The sequence below is a fragment of the Bombus affinis genome, chromosome 11 (assembly GCF_024516045.1).
Source record: "Bombus affinis isolate iyBomAffi1 chromosome 11, iyBomAffi1.2, whole genome shotgun sequence".
Taxonomy (NCBI): domain Eukaryota; kingdom Metazoa; phylum Arthropoda; class Insecta; order Hymenoptera; family Apidae; genus Bombus; species Bombus affinis.
In genome coordinates, this window is record NC_066354.1 from 11,528,190 (window position 1) to 11,550,148 (window position 21,959).

At 34.3% G+C, this 21,959-nt stretch overlaps 3 protein-coding genes across 9 annotated transcripts; 1 reads left to right on the top strand and 2 right to left on the bottom strand.

Annotated features, from left to right (window-relative positions):
- Window positions 1-18: 18 nt before the first annotated feature.
- Window positions 19-4,162, bottom strand: LOC126922257 (uncharacterized). 3 transcript variants are annotated; one of them, XM_050734708.1, is made up of 5 exons: window positions 4,033-4,162; window positions 2,404-2,750; window positions 2,074-2,345; window positions 1,755-1,986; window positions 19-1,687 (listed from the first exon to the last, which is right to left on the bottom strand). In XM_050734708.1, the coding sequence occupies exons 2-5, from the start codon at window positions 2,690-2,692 to the stop codon at window positions 1,515-1,517; spliced, it is 966 nt and encodes a 321-aa protein (XP_050590665.1). In that variant the 5' UTR covers window positions 2,693-2,750; window positions 4,033-4,162; the 3' UTR covers window positions 19-1,514. The 3 variants fall into 3 exon arrangements, with proteins under 3 accessions (XP_050590665.1, XP_050590663.1, XP_050590666.1); XM_050734706.1 differs by lacking the exon at window positions 4,033-4,162 and adding an exon at window positions 3,200-3,432; XM_050734709.1 differs by lacking the exon at window positions 4,033-4,162 and adding an exon at window positions 2,945-3,159.
- LOC126922258 (retinol dehydrogenase 13-like) lies at window positions 4,029-11,959 on the bottom strand. Of its 5 annotated transcripts, none has more exons than XM_050734714.1 (7): window positions 11,860-11,959; window positions 11,383-11,477; window positions 5,272-5,437; window positions 5,083-5,191; window positions 4,557-4,871; window positions 4,268-4,475; window positions 4,029-4,175 (listed from the first exon to the last, which is right to left on the bottom strand). In XM_050734714.1, exons 2-7 carry the CDS (start codon window positions 11,457-11,459, stop codon window positions 4,073-4,075), a joined length of 978 nt encoding a protein of 325 aa, XP_050590671.1. In that variant the 5' UTR covers window positions 11,460-11,477; window positions 11,860-11,959; the 3' UTR covers window positions 4,029-4,072. The 5 variants fall into 5 exon arrangements, with proteins under 5 accessions (XP_050590671.1, XP_050590667.1, XP_050590670.1 ...); XM_050734710.1 differs by lacking the exon at window positions 11,860-11,959 and adding an exon at window positions 11,598-11,853; XM_050734713.1 differs by lacking the exon at window positions 11,860-11,959 and adding an exon at window positions 11,555-11,853.
- Window positions 6,647-21,717, top strand: LOC126922283 (regulator of microtubule dynamics protein 1-like). The gene is made up of 3 exons (XM_050734767.1): window positions 6,647-6,892; window positions 12,722-12,970; window positions 19,414-21,717. Exons 1-3 carry the CDS (start codon window positions 6,752-6,754, stop codon window positions 19,759-19,761), a joined length of 738 nt encoding a protein of 245 aa, XP_050590724.1. The 5' UTR covers window positions 6,647-6,751; the 3' UTR covers window positions 19,762-21,717.
- Window positions 21,718-21,959: the final 242 nt, after the last annotated feature.

Below are 21,959 nucleotides of genomic sequence, written 5' to 3' on the forward strand. Positions count from 1 at the left end.
TAGAGTATAGACATGATATATGAAATAATATTGCTTTATTTGGTATTTAAATGTAATTTCGAACTTACACAGTGTATTACAATTTGGTATAAAACACCTACAACTATAACAATATTGCTAGATGATTAATCGTTATAAAAATATTGATATTTTTTTTTAAGGCTTTTTAACGAAAAAATTTTGTTTTCTAATATCGCCATGTAGGATTATAAAATGGTACTATGAACCACGTAGGAATAAAGATCTTAACCATACATATACTACACAGTGCGTTAAATTCTATCAACTTATAAAATAATATTCCTATTTTCTCAACTTCTAATATATCATTTTCCTCCGCACGAAATAACGTCAGTATCACATTGTTCGTGAAAAACTTGTCAAAAATCTATTTATTTATTTATTTTTTTTGTTTAATGATATAATTTGAAAAACGAATAAAACTAACAATTCCATATCACCAAGTCGCTTTTATCACAAATTGATACATAATTGCTAAACTCTGTGTCGCTGAATTCGCAATGATATCCGCTAAAGTTATGAAAATCGACCACAATTCGGACAAAATATAAACGTGCTCTTAATTTACATTAAGATAAAGATGATTATATTAATCAGAATAATACTGGTGTAAAACTTTGGATAAAACTCTAGTTTTTCATTAAGTGTTACAACTGTTATTAATAACATAATATAAATCGACAATTGTTCGCGGACTTGTAACTCTATTTCTAACTTAAATATGGTACTAATTGCACCTGTATATGAAATATTTCACTTTCAAGTTAATTACATTTTTTATGAAGTGGTTTGAGTGGGTAACATTACCAGTGTTTTAATCGTGTTAAAATTTACTTTTTGGTATATACATATATTGATGATGATCAAATAAACGAAAAAATCACTCTCAATCAATCTTATCAAATTGTTCTGAGTATTTGAAACTACTATAATAATTAAAAATTTCAATGAAATGTTTTAATTTTGTTTTGATTTATTAGTAGTTTTGATATTATAATAATATCAATATCACCATCAGTCTTTCAATAACTACTTCGTTGATCTAAATTCATAGAAAAATTGAAGATATAAAGGGAAAAATATGTTTTAAGTGTGCATTAACAGATTCAAGATTATCTCTTATAATCTTTTTAACTCTAACTAATCAACGATTATCATATATATCCAAGTTTAAAAATTATTAATGTTTTGATATTTGGAAGACATAAAGTGCGTGTTTCGGAGAAACGTTAGGTCGTGATATCCTCTTTTACGAAAGTATTTGTTATAATATATATGTATATTCTTTTTTAATTCTAGCAAGGCCATTTGTGCAATTTGCGCATTTAGAAGGATGCAAGGCGTTGATTCGATTGATTACGATGTTCTAAGTCGTTTTGGAGTGTTATTTTACGAAATCATACCGTTAAAAAGAAAATTATTCACTAGTATATGATATTGCTTTTTATAGAAAAATACGCTAAAAATTAACGGGAATACTGTAACGAGTCAGTTTACACAAAACGATAATATTCTGCAATATGATTAAGCATATATTGAAATGCGGTAGAAGGAGACGTACCGAATCTTTGCCTCCATAAATGCTTCGCTATTATACGCTGTCCTAGAATATGTGTTGTTTCTTGAATTTCTTCACAAATCTCGACGCCACATTGCCAAATCGTTTCTTAACATTTAATTCAATATGTTACTAATGAAATACTTAACAATACAAAAAAATAACATACACATACCTAAATTATTAAGAAGTTTATTTTTCCCTGGTGGGTCAAATTTTTGGAGTTGTTCCACACTAATTACCTTATACTGTTTTAATTCTTGCAATGATTCAAAATTGCAACAACGAGCTCGATTATTCGCTACAATATAGCTGCCAGGAGCACTGTGCTTTGCAATTTCTTTTAAAGCTTCTTTAACCATTTTGCATTTGTCAACATCACCTTGTGATTTATCTACTTTTACTGGCTAGAATGAAATATAATATTACAAAGAAAAAAAGGAATTCAATTATACAATGTCAATCTCTTAGAAATTCACAGATAAGAGCAGTACCTCTGGAAATGCTTCAATCATGTGAAGCCACATTCTAGTTGGTATTGTATTTGTTTCTGCTATGCACAATATGGTATGAGAATTATTGTTGCGTTTCTTAGCAGTAGTTATATCAGAAGGACTCTCAGTCATGTAGCCATTAGGAAATTCATCCACAATTAATATTGCACTTTGACCTCCTAGAACCCAATCCTCTGGATGACTTGTTACATAATTTTCAGAAACCTCATCACATCTTTCATATACTTTCTTAACTACGTGTTTCTTTATTTCTGAAAATAAACTATATATAAAACTTTATGCTCTGCATACAGTTTCAATAAGACCTACCTAGATAATTGGCAGTAAGTTCACTAGGTATCATTTGACACCATCCTAATATCAGTTGAAGGCACATTTTCAGGTCACATTTGACTCCAACAAAAAAAGAATTTTCTCTAATAGACTGTTTCCTTGTACAATTGGGACACGACCAACTATATTTATCTACAATTCTTGCTTGATTCCAAGCTAAACTCCTGCCTTTACAATCAGGATGTGGACACGTAGAAACAGTCCTAATTAAACTCATTTCTTTTAACCATCCGCATAATTCTCCTTCGTGTCCTTGTTGCAACATTGGTCTGACCACAACGTCAAAATATCCTCCTTGATCTCCAAATCTCTCCAAACATTGTCTGAAAATAAATATTACAATTACGATAAAGAAACTAAATCTTCCAATATATACTTCCAATCTTTTTTAATATACTCAAAAGTTTTAAAAAGCTAAGTATTTTTAGAATGAAATTATATGAACAATTATATAACATTGTAAAAAAAATAAAACGATTCACGTTTGAATTCACGTGAATGAACAAATTCGTGGCACCTATTATGAACAGTAAGTGGAGAAGAAAAATCAATACTCTTCTAGGTTAAATGTGACATTATTAGAAACTTTCGAAATTAGAAAATAACATTGATGAAATGTTTTAATCACTCGGTTAATAATGATCATTTAGTCAATGGGAAATACAGCACGATATTACAAAGAGGGAAAGATAAAAAGTGCAATATAGTTTCGAGTAGCAGAAGCAACAAGTATAATTAGCTCGAGTTCATCAGAACGTAAGGAAACAATTACCTCGCTTTGACTCTTACGTTCTTCATTTTCGATGCAAAAGTCACCTCTATACCGAATACTCCACCACTTCTAAGGAATAAACAAAAACCTATAACATTTTTAAATCAACTAAAAAGTAAACAAAAATAAGGAAATCAACGAGGAACGAGGAGAGACTGCGAAGCAACCTGGATATTATACATCCATCGTGTAATGAATTGAACATTTTAGGCATGGAATGTACAGACAAGGCGCGGGATAGACCTGTCACCTAATAAAGTTTTCTGTCTTACGCCTAGAGGTCACTGAAGTCTTATTATCATATTAGTGTCATTCCCAACATTATCGTTTCAGCATAGAGTAAAACCACAGACAAGTTACAGCTACCCTATTCTAAGTCAATGATAAGATCATAAGATAGAATACAAACCTTACTAAGCCTTTAACTACCTTTAGATTGATTGAAATGGTTGATTTAGTCTGATTTAATGAATGATGATAACGTATAGATGAGGAAATGGACGAAGCTATTACTCTATCGATAAAATAGCGGTCGCTTTCGATCCAACCGTGTGTTTTTCTATCACTAAGAGATGTTTCAAGTTTAAGAAAAATATAAAACAATTCCTATTGATATACGATTTTTCATATTAATTTCATACATAAAAGTATTTTTGTTTATTGACATCAGAATGAAATTAACGTATACAAATTCAAGGGCCACAACAGGATTAATACAAAAAATATCCTATCGAGATTTCGTTTATTAATAGCGTGGCATAAATAATACTTCTATTAAGTAACTGTCATAAATTTTTTGGCATCATTTAGAGAATGAAGGAAAACGATCTTACCAGTATTAATTTTAATAAAATTTCTTATATTTACACTAGTTTATACAGAATCCAATTTAGTCCACTTCTCACTGACTGCCCATAGCCATTTTATAACTTTATCATTTTTTGCTTCATTCGAAACTTCTGCTACTTTATTATTACTATAACAAGAATATATAACATCATATTTTAGCATAGTATTATATATTGGGTCTGCTATATTCAAATTTGCTAAAATTTTACTGAAACTTACATGAAATATTCTCCAGTTACATCATCCAAAGACGGATCTAATGCAGCAAATAAAACAGATTGCGCTCCCTTTATAGGCGTCTTAATAAATAACCATGTAAGTGTATCTACGGTTAATCTACCTAAAAAGTTTTGATAAATTCCCATATATCGCATTATTTCTGTTCTTACTATACCAGGATGGACGGCATTCACCGTAACACCAGTTCCTATGTGACATAAAAAATAATGCTTTATCGATTGCATTATTTATTCAAAAATAATTTTATTTTCTGTTAAAATGACAAAACCTTTCAATTTATTTGCCAATTCCTTCGTAAATAGAATATTAGCTAATTTGCTCTGTGCATATGCTTCGCCAGGCTCATAGGTTTTGTCATTATTCAAATCGTCGAATTTAATTTTGCCACGCTTGTGTGCACTACTTGAAACATTTACAATCCTCGATGGTGCAGAATCTTTTAAAGTGTCTAACAATAAATTTGTTAGTAAAAAGTGTCCTATATGATTCACACCAAATTGCAATTCAATTCCTTCTTGAGTATACATCTTAGGACATCTCATTACTCCTGCATTATTTATAAGAATGTGAAGCTTCTTGTGTTCTACAATGGAAACAGATAATACAAATTATGCTATAGACCAATTGATTTAGATATAATTAGTTCAGGAAAACTTTCTTTTTAATTTAGTATTCAAAAATAGATGAACTAAATATATTTAACGGTCAATATCAGTAGTTATTCACTTTATACATATAATGAAGCTATGTTATTTCATTTCATTTCATACTCTAACATAGGATATGGTATATACCTTTCTTAAATTGCTCTACAAAATCCCTAATACTTTTTTGAGATGCTAGATCACATGGTCTACAATAAACATATTTATTCCTACTTTCTATTACTATGTCACGGCGTGTCTAAAAAAAATGATCATTAATTCTATATCTCACATTTTAATATTACTCTTAATATGATGTGAATCATTTTTTTGAAATACATTTTCACATTTTTCCATATCTCTACAAGCCATTATAACTTTAGCCTCTCGTTTAGCTAAATCACGAGCTATTTCTTTACCAATTCCAGTATTTGCTCCTGTTACAATAATTACTTTGTCAGTTAGATTTTTATCATTCTCATATAATTCTCCACTAAGATAATCTCTGCAAATCAAAGAAATGAATAATAAGTAAAGTAAAATATAATTTCACGTTTAAATAGGATCACTTACATATTGATTTATATTTTACGAATAAACAAAGAATGAGCAATCATATTATGCTATAATAAAAACGCAGTTCAAAAGAATAATCTCTTTGCAAAATATAGAGACGTTACCTAAGTAAGTAACCTCCACCAATGATGGTCAAACCGGCTGAATATACATATAAAGGTTTTGAAACAGCCGCAAACATTCTTCTAAATAAATAAAGCTGCAACAATAATTAACGGCAATTTTTTAGAAATAATAAATAGGATTAATTATCAATAATTTAGTAAAGCATTGTACGATTTATTTTCTCCTTCACGTAATATACAATGTACACACGCACGTGTATCTCAAGTAAACGGCAAAACTGAATTTGTAATAATTCAATCATGAAACAAATATACAATAGATTTTGATAACATCGATTAAAATGTAATAGTCCATTTCTATATATTATAATTTTTCTTAGTTTATTGTCATTGTTAATTTATATTATTTTAATCATAATTAATCATAATTAATTCGGATTCTTTCTCGAATGCATGTCAAGAAATTTAATACTCAGAAACGTGTAATGTATTTGTGGCAAATATAAAATTGTATACTTTATATTTTATATAATTGGTCGTATTTAATCGTATCAGACATTAACAGAAAATAAAAGAAGACGCACACACGCACACATACATCTTTACGATAAATCGAATTGAAAATATCGAGTTTTCAGTATCGATACCTGTCAATGCCTGTTAATGTTTGTGTATTTTATTCGATTCTCATTTGACGTGGAATTTTCTAATTTTGCTATCAGAATTACATCTGTCATAATTAATCAATTCTGAACACGTTGTATATTGTACAAATTTTTTATTTTTTTCTGTAAATACTATAATTGAATATGTCGTTACGGAGAGCGTTATTCGTTATCAGAGATATAAAAGTATTACAAAGAACGCTTATTCATAGAAGATTTCAATCCTCACGAAAGGTTTGGAATTATATCTAAGCACGATTTTATTTTTTATTACTTTAATATTATTGCATAAGATTTTTAAACTTCATTACAACCAGAGAAATTTTCTACTTTTAATCGATATTAGCTTTAACTTGATAATCTGACTGCTTGCAAATTGTAAGTGTAATGTTAATATTAATGATCTATAAATTTTAATATATTATACAAAATTATTCAATTAGTTTTCGTTATTAGAGCAGCAATCAGTACACGTTAACAACAAAATTATGTACCATATAGTCGTTCACTGCTATGGGTATTTGGGGTCTTACAAAAAAGAAGGGTGATAATGAAACAATCATAACTACAAAAGAAGTTCTAATAGCAAAAGCCGATGCATTATACGAGCAAGAACAATACCAGGAAATACATGACCTTCTAATAAATTATAAAGTAATTACATTATGTATATCACTTATAAATGTAGATAACAAAACTGAACATTTTTCTAGGATAGCGGTGATATTGAAATTATATGGCGTTTGTGTAGAGCAATGTATAAATTGTCTAAAATTGTGAGCGAAGTAGATGGAAAGAAATTAATTTTCGAAGCTTATGATTTAATACTCAAGGCACTTGAAATAAAAGAGGATAATTGGGCTGCACACAAATGGGCATCGATTCTTCTTAATTCTAAGACTCTTTATGAAGGAGTAAAAGCACAAATAAAAGAGTCATATAATATTAAGAAACATATGCTGGTATATTTCATGATAATATATCAATATATATATGTAGTATATAATATATATATATATATATATATATTATACTTCTAAATATTTCGTTCCCCGACACAATGTCAAGCAATTGATCGAATATGTTTAATATCGCAGAGAGCAATGGAACTAAATCCAAAAGAACCGACACTTATGTACATGCTTGGTACTTGGTGCTATCAAGTTGCCGATTTAACATGGTATCAAAGAAAAATTGCATCTGTAATATTCGGAGAACCACCATCTTCATCATTCGAGGAAGCTCTAAAATACTTTGAAACCGCAGAGGAAATTGATCCCAATTTCTACAGTCAAAATTTATTAATGTTGGGCAAAACCTACTTAAAATTAAATCAAAAAGAGCTAGCTATGAAATATTTAAAAATGGCCCTTGAATATCCTGCAAAGAACGAAGATGATCGAGATGCTAAACAGGAAGCACAAAAGTTGTTAAAGAAATTTTAACAAACTCGACAGAAATTATAATCTATTATATGATAAATTGGGATTGAAGGGATAAAATAAATTTAGAGTCAATCTTTTCAGTAGAAGTATAAAATTTATTTACTATAAAGTGCAATAGTACATATGTGCGATGAGCTTTTTATACATAACATCTAAGATATTAATCACTATTTGAAGATTTGAAACTACTATAAACATGTATATTTTATAAAATGTTTCATATTAAATATTTTATACAATCTTTAATAATATGTAAGAAAGTAAGTTAAATAATTAATTTCTAAGTCGAATTAATTTATCTGTCAGGAGACTCTTCAACTTCATTCATCTCGTTGCGAATGGCGTCAAGTGCTTCTTGTTGCAAATTGGAGAGTATCCGGAGATATCGACGTGCTTCAGGACCGCCCATGTTTAGTCCTTGTGTTCCCATCAGATGGCATAAAAGAAGAAGATGCAGGGCAAATTGCGTACGGAATTCACCACACGGGCAACTGTAGTTTACTACGACGTAATCCGGTGGTAGTTGGTCTTCCGGAGGTGATGGTATGACATGCAAATGGTCATATCCAAGTCGGCACTGCTCCATCGTTTTGTTATAAGGCACAATCTGGAAAAATAAAATTCACAAATTGTTTAAGAAATCGGTGGAAGAAACGATTTGGAGGAAATAAAATACTTACTGCTCCGAGTGTGACGAAAATGTATAAGGGATGTTCCCAAATGCGAAGGATTCGAACGTGAAGAATTTTCGAACTCCAAGTAGTTCCAGAAATGTGGAATTTTAAAAATTGGAAAATTAAAGCTCTCTCAGAACTTTCAAACGTTCTGTTCGATATTCGATATAATTGGGAATGAATTTCCGAGCTAGTTGCCGAGCTTATATAGTCGACAGAGTCTGTTACCACCACCATACTCGTTCGTAGATTAAGAATTTTATGGGACCCCCTAGTTGGCAGGCAGGTAAAACCTAAACAGCTGTTAATTTGTTTAAGGGATAGACGGATTAGTGCGCGCATATTCAGATATTCGAAATTTCCTTCTTAATCCTCAATTACCAAAGTCCGAGAATGCTTCCGAGGATAAACGATCACAATAGAGTTGGAGCGAAATGCGATTGTAATTTATTATTAGTCGTCGAGTAGGAAGCGAATACATTGCTTTTTTCTTTAAATTTACGCTCTTTAATAAATAATAATTTATGTGTCACCTCTATATGGGTTACATGGTTATCACCACTGGGCTGTTAGAGCAACAATCGTCTCGGGCGGTAGTTTATGTTCTATGTTTACATTCGTAGGAGTTCGCTAATATTATAATTATGAGTTATTCGAAGTACATATATCGCTTAAATATATTCGAACGAATGATATACTTTATACAGAATTATATACTGAAACATTGAACGATAGATACATCTACCATCGCTTTATTATTTCTTATGCATTAATTATACAGTCGTCGTATTAAGTATATAGTAAGTACAGCAGAGAATTATTTGTTCGGTAATAGTTGTCGGTTGAGCTATTCCGAAGATTATATCGTAAATATTGTTTGGCTTTGAATATATTTTATGATCAAGGGACAGCTTCTTGTTATTGGTATTTGGCGGAGGGTAACGATGAGTCAATGAGTCGTAAACTCCTAGGCAGGTTCAGGGAGAGGACAAGAGGTAGCTGTATAATTCAAAAGCGTTAATAGTTCCCGTTTTCCATTTGCTTGAAAGAACGATTTATTGTCGGTAGATTTATGAAGACGATATTATTCGTTATTTATTACGAACGTACATTAATACAAGTTGTGCTTATAGAATTAAGTTGTAGAAAATAACTGATCAATGCGAGTATCGAAAATTGAATTTTAATTTCCGATGCTCTCGGATTCGTTAATTATTTAAATCTTTTAACAATGAATTTTAATATAAAATAAACCAGATCTTTATCCTTTTCTATCGCTTAAGATATTTTTATTGCTTTTTATTTCAACCGTATTATTATTTTCAACGTGTATTATTTCAATTTTCAGCGTGTATCTTAATTATTCGCGTATAATTAATATTATGAAATCGATTCGTTCGGTTTCTTTTATATCGTTTCAAAACGGGTAACTCAAGCTCTTCGAATTTCTCAAAGCTATCCCTTATTAAACGTTCGACAGTTGGCCATTCACCTTTCGCATTTTATCGCTTATTATCATGAATATCATAGCCATTTTATAACTTTATCATTTTTTGCTTCATTCGAAACTTCTGCTACTTTATTATTACTATAACAAGAATATATAACATCTTTTTTTAGCATAGTATTATATATTGGGTCTGCTATATTCAAATTTGCTAAAATTTTACTGAAACTTACATGAAATATTCTCCAGTTACATCATCCAAAGACGGATCTAATGCAGCAAATAAAACAGATTGCGCTCCCTTTATAGGCGTCTTAATAAATAACCATGTAAGTGTATCTACGGTTAATCTACCTAAAAAGTTTTGATAAATTCCCATATATCGCATTATTTCTGTTCTTACTATACCAGGATGGACGGCATTCACCGTAACACCAGTTCCTATGTGACATAAAAAATAATGCTTTATCGATTGCATTATTTATTCAAAAATAATTTTATTTTCTGTTAAAATGACAAAACCTTTCAATTTATTTGCCAATTCCTTCGTAAATAGAATATTAGCTAATTTGCTCTGTGCATATGCTTCGCCAGGCTCATAGGTTTTGTCATTATTCAAATCGTCGAATTTAATTTTGCCACGCTTGTGTGCACTACTTGAAACATTTACAATCCTCGATGGTGCAGAATCTTTTAAAGTGTCTAACAATAAATTTGTTAGTAAAAAGTGTCCTATATGATTCACACCAAATTGCAATTCAATTCCTTCTTGAGTATACATCTTAGGACATCTCATTACTCCTGCATTATTTATAAGAATGTGAAGCTTCTTGTGTTCTACAATGGAAACAGATAATACAAATTATGCTATAGACCAATTGATTTAGATATAATTAGTTCAGGAAAACTTTCTTTTTAATTTAGTATTCAAAAATAGATGAACTAAATATATTTAACGGTCAATATCAGTAGTTATTCACTTTATACATATAATGAAGCTATGTTATTTCATTTCATTTCATACTCTAACATAGGATATGGTATATACCTTTCTTAAATTGCTCTACAAAATCCCTAATACTTTTTTGAGATGCTAGATCACATGGTCTACAATAAACATATTTATTCCTACTTTCTATTACTATGTCACGGCGTGTCTAAAAAAAATGATCATTAATTTTATATCTCACATTTTAATATTACTCTTAATATGATGTGAATCATTTTTTTGAAATACATTTTCACATTTTTCCATATCTCTACAAGCCATTATAACTTTAGCCTCTCGTTTAGCTAAATCACGAGCTATTTCTTTACCAATTCCAGTATTTGCTCCTGTTACAATAATTACTTTGTCAGTTAGATTTTTATCATTCTCATATAATTCTCCACTAAGATAATCTCTGCAAATCAAAGAAATGAATAATAAGTAAAGTAAAATATAATTTCACGTTTAAATAGGATCACTTACATATTGATTTATATTTTACGAATAAACAAAGAATGAGCAATCATATTATGCTATAATAAAAACGCAGTTCAAAAGAATAATCTCTTTGCAAAATATAGAGACGTTACCTAAGTAAGTAACCTCCACCAATGATGGTCAAACCGGCTGAATATACATATAAAGGTTTTGAAACAGCCGCAAACATTTTTCTAAATAAATAAAGCTGCAACAATAATTAACGGCAATTTTTTAGAAATAATAAATAGGATTAATTATCAATAATTTAGTAAAGCATTGTACGATTTATTTTCTCCTTCACGTAATATACAATGTACACACGCACGTGTATCTCAAGTAAACGGCAAAACTGAATTTGTAATAATTCAATCATGAAACAAATATACAATAGATTTTGATAACATCGATTAAAATGTAATAGTCCATTTCTATATATTATAATTTTTCTTAGTTTATTGTCATTGTTAATTTATATTATTTTAATCATAATTAATCATAATTAATTCGGATTCTTTCTCGAATGCATGTCAAGAAATTTAATACTCAGAAACGTGTAATGTATTTGTGGCAAATATAAAATTGTATACTTTATATTTTATATAATTGGTCGTATTTAATCGTATCAGACATTAACAGAAAATAAAAGAAGACGCACACACGCACACATACATCTTTACGATAAATCGAATTGAAAATATCGAGTTTTCAGTATCGATACCTGTCAATGCCTGTTAATGTTTGTGTATTTTATTCGATTCTCATTTGACGTGGAATTTTCTAATTTTGCTATCAGAATTACATCTGTCATAATTAATCAATTCTGAACACGTTGTATATTGTACAAATTTTTTATTTTTTTCTGTAAATACTATAATTGAATATGTCGTTACGGAGAGCGTTATTCGTTATCAGAGATATAAAAGTATTACAAAGAACGCTTATTCATAGAAGATTTCAATCCTCACGAAAGGTTTGGAATTATATCTAAGCACGATTTTATTTTTTATTACTTTAATATTATTGCATAAGATTTTTAAACTTCATTACAACCAGAGAAATTTTCTACTTTTAATCGATATTAGCTTTAACTTGATAATCTGACTGCTTGCAAATTGTAAGTGTAATGTTAATATTAATGATCTATAAATTTTAATATATTATACAAAATTATTCAATTAGTTTTCGTTATTAGAGCAGCAATCAGTACACGTTAACAACAAAATTATGTACCATATAGTCGTTCACTGCTATGGGTATTTGGGGTCTTACAAAAAAGAAGGGTGATAATGAAACAATCATAACTACAAAAGAAGTTCTAATAGCAAAAGCCGATGCATTATACGAGCAAGAACAATACCAGGAAATACATGACCTTCTAATAAATTATAAAGTAATTACATTATGTATATCACTTATAAATGTAGATAACAAAACTGAACATTTTTCTAGGATAGCGGTGATATTGAAATTATATGGCGTTTGTGTAGAGCAATGTATAAATTGTCTAAAATTGTGAGCGAAGTAGATGGAAAGAAATTAATTTTCGAAGCTTATGATTTAATACTCAAGGCACTTGAAATAAAAGAGGATAATTGGGCTGCACACAAATGGGCATCGATTCTTCTTAATTCTAAGACTCTTTATGAAGGAGTAAAAGCACAAATAAAAGAGTCATATAATATTAAGAAACATATGCTGGTATATTTCATGATAATATATCAATATATATATGTAGTATATAATATATATATATATATATATATATATATATATGTCGGAGATGAAAGAATACTGGAACCTTCCCTTCGGAACTTTGGGAAGACCCCTAGTATTGTAATTTAGATTTCACCATAGCCGAATTAAGAAACTGTTGTCATTCGATTCGACTGTACTTATTTGAGATTTATGATAGTGAGCTCGGGCTCGAGGCGACAACCAGTCGCCGAACGTAGTCGCGGTCAAGGGATGAACGTTTTGTCTAACAAAGGCATGAAGTAACCCTATAGCTCTCCTTAAAAGAAATACTTAGGACGGGGCACGACGGTAAGCATTTCAACGATTTCTGTCCCGTGGCTCGCCACACGCAGACTCTATTCTTTGAGTAAGATGATTACCAGATGTCGACGCGTCTCCACAGTACATGTTCAGCTAGCCCGAGGACCTGCTATAAATCTTAAGGTCTGTTTAACTAAAGTCCTTCAAACCGACAAACAGTCCTCGTCCCAGCTACGAGAAAATAGGAGAAATCTATTTTTCTCACCAACGACGCTTCCTCTTCTCGAACTTTCTCCTAAGGGCGGCTAGCACCCTTCCCTAACCACCAACATGGAAATTGACCAATTAACAGTAACGCCAATTTCCCTCACTTTCCGAATGAAGGCTTTTCTCCACGAATCCGATGATTTCGTGCCCTTGGGCACACCCATCATAGTTTTCCTCGACAGCGTTACCGTGATGGAGAACCACTCTCCGGTACGATCTCAAAGACGATTCAAGTAACTCTCAGATACGTAGTGATTGCCTCGTGCATTAACATTGAGTACAACTTAGACGCTGAGGAAAAGTAGAGTCTGTCATCCCCTTGACCGCGGATTCGTTAGTGAGCCTAGGATCATTGTCATTAGCTTCTCGAGTACCTAATTATCCTATTACTTGTCCAATTCCATCATAGTCATATTTGCACTAGTAAATATCTCCTCTATTGCATAATGATCACGTCTAGCGCCAATAGGGATTCGTTTCACGCCCTCAACCCTAACTCAAATCTTAACGCCGCCCCGACATCAGAAGTGGGATCAGTGCCGATTATAACAGTGCTAGAACTTACGATCATCGTGCTCAAGTCGCAAGTCGTGCGCAATTCAGTCGCTAGTGCAAATCGAGTGTGAGACCTAACAATTATCGCTACCACGTTTTAACCCTTAAAATCGCGTGCTCCGACTCCGCTGCATGGGGCGCAGCTGCCAACCTGATTATGGAAGGAAACTATAATTTCAATAACGAGTGGCGAGTCGACTTCTACGTACTGGAAGCACCAACGGATAGATCAAGTCATCTGGGTGAGTCGTTTCCATTTTACTCCGATTCGGGAGCCGAGCGTTCACTAATTAAAGTGTCCGCGGCCTCGAGATTTTCTGGCAAAGGAATGACTGACATATTAGTAATGCGAGGAGTAGGGAATACCTGTATTAAACATACGCCTCCCATTTGTTCATTGTGTGTATTAATGATTTTTACATCGAAGATAGTTTCTCATGTCCTTGCTGATAGTTATTTGAAATATGATGTCGCGATTAGTTGCGGAACTCTAAGTCTGGTTTTTGACGTAACATTACACAAAATAGCCTCGCTATGTGTAAAACAAAAATGATTGGTGTCTGTAATGAAACCACTGCAAACGAGATCGTCGTTAATGAAGTTGACGCTGATGTACATGGTAATAATAAAAGTCGATCAATTTCTCTTCTCGACAAATTCAAAGATTCATTCGTTACGGGTTTCCTACGTATTCGCGTAAATGCAGGCCGGTTAGAAATACGATTAACTGATCCTAACACCACCGTAGGAGGAAGTCCTCATAGACTTAGCGAGGAGGAGCGAAGAGCGGTACGTGAGAAAACAAGCGTTCTAATTAAAGCAAAAATTATAAGGCCTAGTAATTCGCCATTAGCGAGCCGTAACTCGTGAAGAAAAAAAACGGCTCAGATAGATTACGAGTGGATCCCCGAGATCTAAATCAAAGTATCGTCGCGGATCGGTACCCTTTACTCCTTATTGCGGATCAAGTCGCGAGATCGCAAGAGGCGAGATATTTTATTAGCCGGGACATGGCCAGCGGGTTTCACCAAATTTCTATTTATCCTAATCCAACGAAGTTTACAGCGTTCGTTACCCCGACAGACAATATGAGTAGATAACGATGCCGTTTGGACTGAAAAATTGCACCGTCCGTCTTTCGGAGGGTCATTCGCAAGGCCTTAGGTGACCTCGCTCATTCGTATGTTGTTATTTATTTCAATGACGTCCTAATTATTGCCAACTCGATAGATCGAGCTTTGGAAAGATTGAACACCGTATTAGATACCCTCGTAAAAGCCGGATTCTCTTTTAATTTTGCGAAACGTTCTTTTCTAAAGACATCGGTGCTCCATTTGCGATATGTAATTCATAACGGAGAAGTTCGTCCTAACCCGGGTAAAATACACACCTTAAGTTCTTCACCTGTGCCAACGACCGTTACACAACTCAGGCAGTTCATAGGGTTAGCTCCGTACTTCCGAAAATTCATCCCTAAATTCTCACAGACGATGAAATCCCTGTATGCGCTCATCTCAGATAACAGAAATATAACTTGGACAGATAGACACGAGAAAATAAGACAACAGGTAGTTTCCGCCCTGACCGACGCGCCGGTGCTAACGATATTCAACCCCAATTACCCGATAGAACTACATACTGACGCTAGCTCGGAGAGTTACGGGGTGATTTTGACGCATCAAGCCGAAGGTAAGAACAAGGTAATAGGGTATTACAGTAAAAGAACCAGCCCCGCGGAATCCAGATATCACTCCTATGAACACAATACATTAGCTATCGTAAACGCCATAAAACATTTCTGTCACTATCTATAGGGACGGGAATTTCTTGTCGTCACGGATCGCAACTCGTTGAAAGCATCGAGTAATAAAGTACATTTAAATGACAGGGACCATAGGTGATGGGCTTACTTGCAGACTTTTATTTTTGACATTATGTATCGGGAAAGTAAACGGACGGCTCACAAATTTCTTGTCGCGAAACCCCACAGGCGTTGACCCTATTAAATTCGACAAAATCAAAGAGAAAATAGTTGACTGGCCGAAATTTCGGAAGATTGGCTATTAGCGGGACAACGTTGTGATTCTCAAACCTTGGAAATCGTCAAGGGATTGCAAAACGATGGACTCGCGGAAGACATCGCGAATACATACGAATTACGGTTCGGTACTCTGCACCGTAGGATACAAAGAAAAGGCAGGATTCTCTGTGTACCTACAGTCCCAAGATGTTTTAGATAGTCTGTTATTAACCATGTGTACCAGTCAGTTATGCACTTAGGTTGGGAGAAAACGCTGGAGAAACTATACGAGTATTACTGGTTCGAAGGGATGGCGAAGTACGTTCGCCGATTCATTGAGAACTGTCATGCTTGTCATGTTTCGAAAGCTAGTTTAGGTAAGATACAAGCCGAACTGCATTCTATACCTAAGACCAGCATACCCTGGCATACGGTCCACATGGACATAACAGGCAAGTTGAGTGGTAAAAGCAATTCAAAGGAGTACGTCATTGTTTTGATCGACGTCTTCACTAAATTCGTATACCTGCATCATACTCGTAAGATAGATTCCCTTAACACCATTAAAGCGCTTAAATCCGCTATATTTTTATTCGGGAGTCCCTGCCGGATAATAGCAGATCGGGGGAAGATGTTTTAAGGGTAAAAGAATTTCGAGAATTCTGCGAAAGCAAACGAATTAAAGTTCACTTGATAGCGATCGGTGCTAGTAGGGCCAATGGACAGGTAGAGCGTGTTATGGGTACATTGGAAAATATGTTCACGGTAGTAGAGACGACCGGGCGGCCGTGGCAAGACGCGATTGGGGAAATACAGTTGGCTTTGAATTGCACCACCAACCGCGTGACAAACTCGAGCTCATTAGAACTACTAATAGGTAGAACGGCAAGACTTCACGATCTGTTGTTACCCGATAACATCAAAAGTATCGATATCTCCAATATAAGACGACAGGCAATAAAGTGGATGGAAACTAGTGCTAGGTATGATGAGGATGGATTTGACAAAGCTAAAGCTTAAGCGGTTAGGTTTAATCTCGGTGATTTCGTATTACGCAAGAATGAGGAAAGGAATCAAACCAAACTAGATCCAAAATTTAGAGGTCCATTTGTAATAGCAGAAGTCTTGGAAGGGGACAGGTATATCTTAAGGACATTAGACGGTAAGCGACCGTACAAGTACAGTCACGACAGGTTAAGGAAAATGCCAGATGGTTGCACCCCTGCCGAGTTGGATGTCTGTAGTGAAGGCAATAACAGTGACCATGACGATATGAGCACTTCGACCTCGGAAGATCAGTAGCACTATGCCAGTAACACCCGGCAGAGCGAGTTCGCACGTGTTTCGGGGAAATAATGTGATAAAGCTCAGAGAGAACGTGTGATGTAGTTCAAACGCTTTTGTGGTAATAGTGTGATGAGGCTCAGTGAGAACATGCGATGTGACTCGTATGCATCTCGGGGCGACAGTGTGATGAGGCTCAGTGAGAACATGCGATGTGACTCGTATGCATCTCGGGGCGACAGTGTGATGAGGCTCAGTGAGAACATGCGATGTGACTCGCATGCATCTCGGGGCGACAGTGTGATGAGGCTCAGTGAGAACATGCGATGTGACTCGTATGCATCTCGGGGCGACAGTGTGATGAGGCTCAGTGAGAACATGCGATGTGACTCGCATGCATCTCGGGGCGACAGTATGATAAGGCTCAGTGAGAACATGCGATGTGATTCGCATGCATCTCGGGGCGACAGTATGATAAGGCTCAGTGAGAACATGCGGTGTGGTTCGCATGCATCTCGGGGCGACAGTATGATAAGGGCTCAGTGAGAACATGCGGTGTGGTTCGTATGCATCTCGGGGCAACAATATGGTAAAGCTCGGTGAAACCGTGGAACAAAGCTCTATGTGCTCACACGATCTAGAAGACCGAGATCCTTTGGAGTGCGAAATCGAAAATGGTCCATCATGCCGATACGATCCGACTAATAACCTGCAGAATGCAACTATCACCTTGAGTACTAACTATAACGCTACTAATTTTCATTATCTTTTATTTCTTTGCTGCCAAACCCCCGAACAGGATTTGTTGCTACACTGGACCCTTGCCTTATTCGAACATCTAGTTAAATTGTGAATAATGTCAATTGTATCGAGTCTAATGTTAGGAAACTCAATATTTTAGTTACACACGAGGACGTGTGATAGTCAGAATGGCCGTGTCGGAGATGAAAGAATACTGGAACCTTCCCTTCGGAACTTTGGGAAGACCCCTAGTATTGTAATTTAGATTTCACCATAGCCGAATTAAGAAACTGTTGTCATTCGATTCGACTGTACTTATTTGAGATTTATGATAGTGAGCTCGGGCTCGAGGCGACAACCAGTCGCCGAACGTAGTCGCGGTCAAGGGATGAACGTTTTGTCTAACAAAGGCATGAAGTAACCCTATAGCTCCCCTTAAAAGAAATACTTAGGACGGGGCACGACGGTAAGCATTTCAACGATTTCTGTCCCGTGGCTCGCCACACGCAGACTCTATTCTTTGAGTAAGATGATTACCAGATGTCGACGCGTCTCCACAGTACATGTTCAGCTAGCCCGAGGACCTGCTATAAATCTTAAGGTCTGTTTAACTAAAGTCCTTCAAACCGACAAACAGTCCTCGTCCCAGCTACGAGAAAATAGGAGAAATCTATTTTTCTCACCAACGACGCTTCCTCTTCTCGAACTTTCTCCTAAGGGCGGCTAGCACCCTTCCCTAACCACCAACATGGAAATTGACCAATTAACAGTAACGCCAATTTCCCTCACTTTCCGAATGAAGGCTTTTCTCCACGAATCCGATGATTTCGTGCCCTTGGGCACACCCATCATAGTTTTCCTCGACAGCGTTACCGTGATGGAGAACCACTCTCCGGTACGATCTCAAAGACGATTCAAGTAACTCTCAGATACGTAGTGATTGCCTCGTGCATTAACATTGAGTACAACTTAGACGCTGAGGAAAAGTAGAGTCTGTCATCCCCTTGACCGCGGATTCGTTAGTGAGCCTAGGATCATTGTCATTAGCTTCTCGAGTACCTAATTATCCTATTACTTGTCCAATTCCATCATAGTCATATTTGCACTAGTAAATATCTCCTCTATTGCATAATGATCACGTCTAGCGCCAATAGGGATTCGTTTCACGCCCTCAACCCTAACTCAAATCTTAACGCCGCCCCGACATATATTATACTTCTAAATATTTCGTTCCCCGACACAATGTCAAGCAATTGATCGAATATGTTTAATATCGCAGAGAGCAATGGAACTAAATCCAAAAGAACCGACACTTATGTACATGCTTGGTACTTGGTGCTATCAAGTTGCCGATTTAACATGGTATCAAAGAAAAATTGCATCTGTAATATTCGGAGAACCACCATCTTCATCATTCGAGGAAGCTCTAAAATACTTTGAAACCGCAGAGGAAATTGATCCCAATTTCTACAGTCAAAATTTATTAATGTTGGGCAAAACCTACTTAAAATTAAATCAAAAAGAGCTAGCTATGAAATATTTAAAAATGGCCCTTGAATATCCTGCAAAGAACGAAGATGATCGAGATGCTAAACAGGAAGCACAAAAGTTGTTAAAGAAATTTTAACAAACTCGACAGAAATTATAATCTATTATATGATAAATTGGGATTGAAGGGATAAAATAAATTTAGAGTCAATCTTTTCAGTAGAAGTATAAAATTTATTTACTATAAAGTGCAATAGTACATATGTGCGATGAGCTTTTTATACATAACATCTAAGATATTAATCACTATTTGAAGATTTGAAACTACTATAAACATGTATATTTTATAAAATGTTTCATATTAAATATTTTATACAATCTTTAATAATATGTAAGAAAGTAAGTTAAATAATTAATTTCTAAGTCGAATTAATTTATCTGTCAGGAGACTCTTCAACTTCATTCATCTCGTTGCGAATGGCGTCAAGTGCTTCTTGTTGCAAATTGGAGAGTATCCGGAGATATCGACGTGCTTCAGGACCGCCCATGTTTAGTCCTTGTGTTCCCATCAGATGGCATAAAAGAAGAAGATGCAGGGCAAATTGCGTACGGAATTCACCACACGGGCAACTGTAGTTTACTACGACGTAATCCGGTGGTAGTTGGTCTTCCGGAGGTGATGGTATGACATGCAAATGGTCATATCCAAGTCGGCACTGCTCCATCGTTTTGTTATAAGGCACAATCTGGAAAAATAAAATTCACAAATTGTTTAAGAAATCGGTGGAAGAAACGATTTGGAGGAAATAAAATACTTACTGCTCCGAGTGTGACGAAAATGTATAAGGGATGTTCCCAAATGCGAAGGATTCGAACGTGAAGAATTTTCGAACTCCAAGTAGTTCCAGAAATGTGGAATTTTAAAAATTGGAAAATTAAAGCTCTCTCAGAACTTTCAAACGTTCTGTTCGATATTCGATATAATTGGGAATGAATTTCCGAGCTAGTTGCCGAGCTTATATAGTCGACAGAGTCTGTTACCACCACCATACTCGTTCGTAGATTAAGAATTTTATGGGACCCCCTAGTTGGCAGGCAGGTAAAACCTAAACAGCTGTTAATTTGTTTAAGGGATAGACGGATTAGTGCGCGCATATTCAGATATTCGAAATTTCCTTCTTAATCCTCAATTACCAAAGTCCGAGAATGCTTCCGAGGATAAACGATCACAATAGAGTTGGAGCGAAATGCGATTGTAATTTATTATTAGTCGTCGAGTAGGAAGCGAATACATTGCTTTTTTCTTTAAATTTACGCTCTTTAATAAATAATAATTTATGTGTCACCTCTATATGGGTTACATGGTTATCACCACTGGGCTGTTAGAGCAACAATCGTCTCGGGCGGTAGTTTATGTTCTATGTTTACATTCGTAGGAGTTCGCTAATATTATAATTATGAGTTATTCGAAGTACATATATCGCTTAAATATATTCGAACGAATGATATACTTTATACAGAATTATATACTGAAACATTGAACGATAGATACATCTACCATCGCTTTATTATTTCTTATGCATTAATTACACAGTCGTCGTATTAAGTATATAGTAAGTACAGCAGAGAATTATTTGTTCGGTAATAGTTGTCGGTTGAGCTATTCCGAAGATTATATCGTAAATATTGTTTGGCTTTGAATATATTTTATGATCAAGGGACAGCTTCTTGTTATTGGTATTTGGCGGAGGGTAACGATGAGTCAATGAGTCGTAAACTCCTAGGCAGGTTCAGGGAGAGGACAAGAGGTAGCTGTATAATTCAAAAGCGTTAATAGTTCCCGTTTTCCATTTGCTTGAAAGAACGATTTATTGTCGGTAGATTTATGAAGACGATATTATTCGTTATTTATTACGAACGTACATTAATACAAGTTGTGCTTATAGAATTAAGTTGTAGAAAATAACTGATCAATGCGAGTATCGAAAATTGAATTTTAATTTCCGATGCTCTCGGATTCGTTAATTATTTAAATCTTTTAACAATGAATTTTAATATAAAATAAACCAGATCTTTATCCTTTTCTATCGCTTAAGATATTTTTATTGCTTTTTATTTCAACCGTATTATTATTTTCAACGTGTATTATTTCAATTTTCAGCGTGTATCTTAATTATTCGCGTATAATTAATATTATGAAATCGATTCGTTCGGTTTCTTTTATATCGTTTCAAAACGGGTAACTCAAGCTCTTCGAATTTCTCAAAGCTATCCCTTATTAAACGTTCGACAGTTGGCCATTCACCTTTCGCATTTTATCGCTTATTATCATGAATA

Coding starts and splice junctions, on each gene's coding strand:
- LOC126922257 (XM_050734706.1), bottom strand. CDS start 3,225: ATGAAGAACGTAAGAGTCAAAGCGAG. Junction 2,751..3,199: donor AACGTAAGAGTCAAAGCGAG/GTAATTGTTTCC, acceptor ATTTATTTTCAG/ACAATGTTTGGAGAGATTTG. Junction 1,987..2,073: donor TGATTGAAGCATTTCCAGAG/GTACTGCTCTTA, acceptor ATTTCATTCTAG/CCAGTAAAAGTAGATAAATC.
- LOC126922283 (XM_050734767.1), top strand. CDS start 6,752: ATGGGTATTTGGGGTCTTACAAAAAAGAAGGGTGATAATGAAACAATC. Junction 6,893..12,721: donor ACCTTCTAATAAATTATAAA/GTAATTACATTA, acceptor ACATTTTTCTAG/GATAGCGGTGATATTGAAAT. Junction 12,971..19,413: donor ATATTAAGAAACATATGCTG/GTATATTTCATG, acceptor TTAATATCGCAG/AGAGCAATGGAACTAAATCC.
- LOC126922258 (XM_050734710.1), bottom strand. CDS start 11,645: ATGATTGAATTATTACAAATTCAGTTTTGCCGTTTACTTGAGATACAC. Junction 4,872..5,082: donor TGTAGAGCAATTTAAGAAAG/GTATATACCATA, acceptor TTTCCATTGTAG/AACACAAGAAGCTTCACATT. Junction 4,476..4,556: donor ATTGGCAAATAAATTGAAAG/GTTTTGTCATTT, acceptor TATGTCACATAG/GAACTGGTGTTACGGTGAAT.